General features: G+C 51.7%; 1 protein-coding gene across 12 annotated transcripts in view; it reads right to left on the bottom strand.

The window, feature by feature from the left end:
• Nucleotides 1-1,536: 1,536 nt before the first annotated feature.
• CDIP1 (cell death inducing p53 target 1) overlaps nt 1,537-7,822 on the bottom strand; it is a 36,032-nt gene continuing 29,746 nt past the window's right edge. For 11 of the 12 annotated variants that reach the window (XM_027828836.3, XM_043524632.1, XM_043524638.1 and 8 more), the window contains 3 exons: nt 6,656-6,802; nt 5,609-5,870; nt 1,537-4,719 (listed from right to left, as the gene is read on the bottom strand). In XM_027828836.3, the coding sequence (XP_027684637.1) occupies nt 4,608-4,719; nt 5,609-5,870; nt 6,656-6,802 (521 nt within the window). In that variant the 3' untranslated portion in view covers nt 1,537-4,607. The remainder of the gene's footprint in view (nt 4,720-5,608; nt 5,871-6,655; nt 6,803-7,822) is intronic. The other variant, XM_037910561.2, reaches the window with a different exon arrangement.

Genomic DNA, 7,822 nt, shown 5'->3' with positions numbered 1-7,822 from the left:
GGTCAGTGCTATGAGGCAGAGGTCTGATTCCAGAGGAGCTCTTCCCACCCCTGTTGAGAGGGGAAAGAGTGGTGGGCAGAACACAAATAGCCTATGCCCAGGGGAAGCAGTACTCTCCCCTGCTGACAAAACACTATTAATCAGTAACAGCACAAAGCCTTGCCTCCTAGTGTATGGGGTGGGCTGGGAGATGCTATGCTGTAGGCAAAGCAACTGCCCCCAGCTGAGTGGACTGGACCTAGAGCCTGTGTGAAAGTGTGGGGCTTTTCTGCACAGGCTAATAAATCTTGCTGTCTATGGGGACAAAGCAGCTAGGGGCCTGACAAGGTGGGTTAATGCTTACTGCCTTTGCTGTAAGCTGCTTGCCTGCATTTCAGAATCCAGCCACCAGGGGTGGCTGCACAACCCAGTCATGTCCTTGTGGAAACTGCCCCTTTTTTATAAGGGCCACACTCATTTGCTGGGAGTGCTGATGGCTGGATTCCCTGAGGGGAGCTAACTTTTACTCTCCAGGCTAATCAGCTCCTTTAAAACAAGGCAGAGGTGTGGGGGTAACCTGTAGTCATACCTCTACAGGAGGGCAACAGTGTACCCCAATTTAAGCACAAACATCTATATTTGTCCCAAATGATGTGAGTGGCAGCTGTACCCCCTGATGCTTAAATCTCCCCTCCAACAGCTGTGGAACCCCCACCTCCAGGCCCAGCCCTGTACAATTACTGGTGGCTGCTTGTATTTTTTTTTTTTTTTTTTTTTTGTTGTCAGTCTCCTAGTGCTCAGTTGCTGCTGGGAGGTATTTGCCCAGGACCATGGCAGAAGATTGAAGGGATGGGTATATTACCATTCATCAATGCAGTTTGTATACATTGGGGACTCCACTCACAGGTGGAAACTTTCTTCCCATAGGCTGCTGGGAGGGTTGGGAGCATCAGTGAACTGAAGCTCAAAAAGCAAAGGGTGGTGAGTTAGTGTTCAGTTTTTAAAATGACCCCTCATAATGATCACTGGAAGTGATCATTGATCTTATCCCTCAAAACTGATATCAAAAAAGCTCTCCTTCCCAGCCTGCTTGCATGGGCTCTAGTCTCACCTGGAAAGTTTCCTACCCTCTCTCCCCCCACCCCCAGAGTTCTGGTGAAAGCCACTTTGACCTTTTCATGTTTTTAACTTTTCCTCCCACTTCAGTGCAGGAAGGGGTCCAATTAGCACATACAACTATTATTGATGCCCTAGAGGGAAGTTGTTGTTTTAGCCCCAGACCGTACTGCAACCTTCTCCACTGCCAGTGTGCCTCAGGCATGACCTGGCAAGGCAGGAATTTTCAGTCCTTAGTCTCCAACCAAGAAAGGAGCCACATTGTGCTGGCTGTAACCATAGAAATCTCTCTGCCAAGACCTGGGCTGAACCACTATCCAGGCAATGCTGCCCTGGGCCAGTTTTGTGGGCCACGTACCTCAGCGTGGAAAGACTGTCTCACTACCATTTCCTTGAAACATCCAAATCTCAGAGAGCTTAAAGAAGAGCAGTACAGTGAGATCAGGCTCTGTCTTTTATTTATATACAAACATTATGTAAAAGCGCCAACAGTTTGCTTTTTAAGTACAGAATAATTCACTCCTGACATCAAACAAAGCTGACACCTGACCCACAAGCCGAAGGAGTTCATTTTAAGACTTCCAGTTGGTTTAAAATGTTTACTTGCATTGGAGTAGTTTAAAGTCAGGGCCATGCTTTGGGCTGTTTCTCTCTAACCAATCAGCTTAAAGAACAAAATCAACCATTTCACATCCATGACCTGGAGGGCTAGAGCCCCCACGTGCATCCATCTGGCCTAGTTTAATGAGGGGGGTGACAGACAAAGAGCAGATCTTCACTGTGTTTTGATGGCATGCACTCAAGAGACACAAACCAGAAAGGATTACATCAGCTGGAATAAACTAAAATACAGAGCCACTGAAAAATGGAGATTCAGCAAAGGCTCCCTGAATAGCCTTGGGCTCAGCATCCCAATAACATCAGCTAGTTTTAACCCTCCAAAATCTACATTTCTTCTTCCTAGTATAAAAAAGGAACCAGAACAGAACCCTGTGCATAGACTAATTCATACCATACCCATTAGTGATGGACCTCTGGGCAGTGACTCTTCATTTTCATGCAAAAACTGATTGGGCTTGAAGGGTAGAGGATTCACATTTCTGGTAAGTTAGTTACAACCTGGTGGCCATTAAAATAAAAACAAGCCCCCCTACAGTGCTGCACTGAATTATCTACCTACTTGGATGCACTGCCATATAAGTGGGGAGTAATGAAACATTGGGCCCTAGGTAGCACAGTGAAAAAGTGCACTGAGGGAGATTCACCAGTTTTTCTATCCCCCAAACATAGACATTGAACAGAACAAAATAAGAACAAGGCATACGCTGCAAACCTACACACCTAGGAAGAGAGCAGTGTAATACTGTCATAGCCAGAAATGGCTAGAGTCATCCACCTTCCCTTTCATTGCACTACATGGGTTCGATAGGTCTTTCAGTATGGGGCAGGAGAGAGGCTGACTGCATCGGCTAGAGCTGAGGGTGATGAGTGTGGGGACTCCTCAGGCTTCCCCACCTCTTACTCTGACAGGGGAGTGCTCTTGACTGGAGACTCCCGACTGGCTGATGGATTTGGGTCAGATATTCAGTGAGGTCACCAAGCCCATTGCACTTGTGATTGGCTACTGATGTGAACCCAGGTCTCTGGTGACAAAGGCTAATGGCTACACCACTGAGTCCCAGGTGAAAGCTTATTAGAAAGTCAAGGCAGATGCACACATGGTTTCTATTATTTCACACTAGACAGACAGCTCCAGCTAGTCCATGAGGGAGCCTGGAGCACAGAGGGCCTGAATCTCCTGAATTCCACTGAATGAATGGGAACAAGATAAGGCCCATTCTTCTAGCTCTCTTCTCATGCTCATTGTTCACTAGATTTGGGGGTGGGGTGGGTGGGGGAGCAGGGAAAAAACTGCTACTTAATGCTGAGTTCCAGAGAGAACCAACCCTCACTACCTCCTACAGGCTGAGCTTTCACATCCCTTGGCATATAGTAGGGTCTACAGCACCCAAAGGGTAAACGTGGCTTCATGATTCCAGCAGACTCACAGCAGGAGCTACTGCTCCATTCCCCCTCCCTGGCTTTGTAAGGAAAGTTTCTCAAGACAACTGAGGATGGGGATTTCTAGTAGCTGCCAATTTCCATACAGAATTGGTGGGTTAATGCCTGCACCCGCACTGCAAATAAAGGCCTGTCTCTTCATCTGTGCCTCAAATGGTGGCAGATGCCTTCCGTAACCCAATGCCTCTGAGCTGCTGTGTGTAATCACCCTGGGGCTACAGGAGCCATTACACCCATGGAAGAGCCAGACCTAGGGACTGACACCTGAAGCTCCAAGATCCCAAAGCACTTCAAAAGAAACAGAACCGCACCCCTGAAAACATGCCCTGGCCACCTGCAAACTAAACAGAGCTGCTGCTTCCCCATCTCCTTCAGTGCAAGGCAGAGCTGGCTGGGCTCCAAGGCAGGAAACAAACATTAGCTTTACTCAGCTGCATGGCACAGCCAGATGTAAAAGCACAACATACAGAACTAAACAAACACTGGCCCTAAAATAAACCTTCCCTTTCACACCACGTAGTCCAAGGACGACGGCCCATCTTTGTCCAGCAACATGCACCCCCTTGCTGCTAGCCTACAGACAAAGCAGAGAAACTGAGTGAGTGTAGGTGTCCAAAGAAAGCAAACAGTCAGAAGCACTGCATTTCCTGGGGATGGACGGATGTGCTTGCTTTGAATTTGTGGTTTGTAGAGAACTGCAACACTCAACTAAACAACAACAGGATCCGTCTGCTTTAAAAAGAGACTGAGCTGGTGAGCACAGGAGTACCCCAGCACCCCACAGTCCTGTGGGAGCAGACGTATTCACAGCTTCTAGAGAAATAAGCGAGCTGCCATCATGGAATGGAAGGAAAGCGACCCCCTATTGCAATGGCTCAGTCTACCACTAACTGGGCAATAGCCCATTGGAATGGCCGTCCCTGCATGCTGCCTGTTGAAGGATGTCTGCCTTACGTCACTGTCTCCTTTAACAGTGGCTACCAACAGTGACTGATGAGGGGGATGCAGGAAAGTGAGGTAGGACAAACCAACAGAGGTGGCTCTGACGGGCAGACATAATCCGGGAAGGAAAAGTCTTCTGTGCAGTCTGATGCCTCATTTGCAATCCTAGTTCTAAGCCCTCTGCAAACAGCTGTAAGGATGAGACGAGACGGGACGGCTGGAACGGCAAGGTGAGTGTTGCAGCTATTCAATCTCATAGCTTAGCCCAGCTACCTGTCAGAGCTCACATCTATACACCAGCTCTAGCTGTTTGCGGCGTGGGCCTACAGCTTCCTTGTCAGTGTGTGAGTACCATCGCTCTACTACAGCATTCGAAGCTCTTTGAAATGGAAGGGGAAATAAACACACACTACCAACGAAGGGCTAAGCAAAGGAGCATTCGGCACGTGTAGATCGGCGTGGAGGAGGGGCTGACGTCATTCCAGCAGGTGTGGCTCCCAGGGGTGCTGTTAGCACATGCGCTTGTACGTGTAGATGTAGGCTTTGCAGTTGGGACAAGTGTGGGTCACATCCTTGAAGTCGTCTATTAGACATGGAATGAAGCAGCAGCCCAGATCACATCTGGAAAAAGAGGGAGAGATCAAAGCCAAGTGAGCAGGGGCAGGGCACGGCAAGCTCCGTTGGGGCCTCCACTCTGCCCCTCACAGCCTGGCCGACTAACTACACGCACACGCACGCACACACACACACTGCTGCCACCCCAGACACCCAGTGAAACCTGCTCCCACTGAACTCTGGAGGCTTCCCTAGTAAGTCCTAACATCCCTTTGGAACCCGGTACAGACGCCCCCCCCCTCCCAGCAGGCTGAGAAGAGCAAAGCCTTTTAAGGGTCCATATTTAAAGAACACAGCAAAACACCTGATTTAACATCATTCCCTGCTGGATGGATGCTCACAATTGGGAGCGTAGGGACGCCCACCTGGAAATTCTCCTTCCAGCTAAAAAACCAGTCCCATCGCTCTGCAGAGAGACGCTCCCCATGAAAGGAGCTCTCCTGACACCACGGTGAGTGCAGTGGGGGCAGCTTCCTGCTACCACCAGAGCTGTACTAGGGAGTGGCCAGAGCCCACCAGCAACTGGCCTCAAGCCCAGCTAAGATGGAAGGGACAGGCACAGGGTCACCAGGCAAGGTAAAAGTCCATGTGTGGCTCTGCACCGGCCCATCACACACACACTGCAGCTTGGGACCCGCATGGCGCCTCACTACCTCCTGGCCCAATTTCCTCCTCTGCCAGCAGCAGGCGAGAGGGGCTTCAAGGCCCAGTCCTGTGGGGGGCTCTGTAGGGGATAAAGCCAGCTGGACGAGTAGCCAGTTAACAGAGAGGAGAAGTCAGTGCTGCTTGGGCAAGTCCACTGCTTGCTCCTTTAGCTCATCCCTCCCCAATCAGTCAGTGACCCGAGTAGAAGGCACCGGAGAACAGCAAAGTTCTTCGTCCTCCCGGCACATACCCGACGAAGCAGCAGAAGAAGCCGAGGAGGAAGTTCATGAGCCCTATCTCATGTGTGATCGTGGTGGTGATGGCCTGCTGGCAGTGAGGACACACCGTCTGCACGGGGCTGCCCTGGAATATTTCCCCTTGCAGCACGGTGACCGTGGTTGCAGCCCCCGATGGTACAATGACAGTTGCTGTGTGGCCACCAGGAGAGGGGTAATGTCCCGCAGCCGGGTAATAGCCCATGGGAGGGTGAGGTCCTGGGGGTGGATAATAACCTGCCAGTGATAAACACACACACAGTGAGAGGCCTTAGCACATTAACAAGCGATCCCTATTCCACGTTTCTGAGCAGCGGGACTACGTTAGCATCCAGCTGCGCAGTGCTCCCCAACTGGCTAGCTCTGTGGGCTCAGCAGTGACAGTTAGTACACTGATTATGGTAATGCCTAGGGCCAGCCAGGATCGGGGCCCCACTGAGCGGGTACTGTACGAGTCGTAGGCACATCGTACCCCAGCGAGTGCAACTGAGGACACTGCAGCCCTGTAACTGCTAACCCAGCACATGGCTCTGTGGAGCGTGGGCACTGTGGAGAGAGGAACCAGGCAGAGTCAGTTGCAGATTACCACCAACACCTCTCCAGAAAGGCAGGTTGCAGGGGCCCAGGAGCTGAGGCTCCTACCTTGGCTCTAGGAGAACGCCAGACCCCTAATGAACATCTCCTCTGCCCACAGCACAGAACCCAGCACTTAAGCTCTGGGAGCTCCTGAGAGTACACAGCAGCCACTGTGTTTGCCTGCCTGGTCCTGACAGTAACTGGCACTGGGTCACGTGACACAAGATCCTATCCTGCTATGCCACAGAGAGCAGCGACTGTGTATCCCCCAGCAGGACAGCTGGCATGGCGAGAAGCCCAGGCTGCTGTGGAGAGCAGGCAATAGTCCAGTCAGATTTCTGGACTCACTTCACTGCACCAAGACAAAGCGTCTGGAAGGAGCACACATTCGTCGGAGCTCCCGCTGAAAGCCATTCTCCGCATTACCCAGCCCCTCGAATACTCACCATGGGGCATGTAGGGCACAGAGCCATCTGCAGAAACGGGAGGGGGGATGTAGCCCGGCTGCAGGGGTGGCTCATAAGGGGGTGGCCCAAAATCTGAAGGGGGCACAGGCATCCCATAGGGCTGGACTCCAGCAGTGGAGACTCTGTCTGAAAGGAAAGGTGGAAGGCATAAAGGATTAGCTGGACTGGAAGGAAGTCACTGGGGAGAGTGGAGGGGAGAGGCAGTGAGTGGCAAAGCACAGCTGAGCTGAGGCGTTCTAAGCCAGGCTGCAGTGGCAGCCAGGCCCCCAGCATATAGAGTGCAACATTAAGAGGGGCCTGGCAGAGACCAACCTGGTGGAGATCAACTTAATTTTGCAATGAGGGACACATCCACAACCAGGCACTGCCAATGGGAAGAATCCAGCAAAACTGGAAACCCTGTGCTGTGCTAGAGGGAATCAAGAAGTGTCTCTCAGCCAAGCAAGCTCTGCTAAAGAGACCCCAACATCTCCCCTTCCCAACTCAGGGACTTTAACACCCACCGTGTTCAGGGAGCAACTCATCTGCAGTGACCATACTTCAGCAGGGGGTGCTCCTCCCTCCCAGCCAGTACTGGAAGCCCCCCACACAGGCAAAAGGTGCCTAGAGCAGATCCCTGAGCACCGGGATTAAAGGCCCAAACTGTGGAAGAGGCATTAGCTGGAGACCAGCTGTATTTTGCTTGGGCACTGGCCTAACAGCCCCCTGCAGTTCCAGCCAACGTCTATAGCTCTGTGCCTCACTCCCTGCTCTGCTTTGGGGGGCTGGGAACCATCTGAGCCATGGCTGATGTGAGTTCTCTTACAGAACACTATGGACTCTTTGGGAAGATAGTTATGAACTACAGTCATTCAGTCTGGCCAGCTGGGGGAGCAGCCACGATGAGAGGGGGATGGGCAGGACCATTTGGGAGCTGAACTGGCCTGCCAGTACACTCTAACAACTGACGTCCAACTTGCCTGTATCTCCCCTTTGGCTGCAGCTGTGCCAGACAGGCAGGTTTCAGTCCCAGTCCTCATTTGGGATCTCCACATCCGAGATGGATGTGAACTGGGGTCTGTGGAGTTCCAGTATATATGCATCCACCCCAGGGGTGCACAGCAGGCCTCCACCAGCAGCTTGGCTCCTTTTGCTCTGAGAGAACTA

The sequence above is a fragment of the Chelonia mydas genome, chromosome 10, assembly GCF_015237465.2.
Source record: "Chelonia mydas isolate rCheMyd1 chromosome 10, rCheMyd1.pri.v2, whole genome shotgun sequence".
In the NCBI taxonomy this organism is placed as follows: Eukaryota; Metazoa; Chordata; order Testudines; family Cheloniidae; genus Chelonia; species Chelonia mydas.
This window is presented reverse-complemented; position numbering and strand designations above follow the sequence as displayed.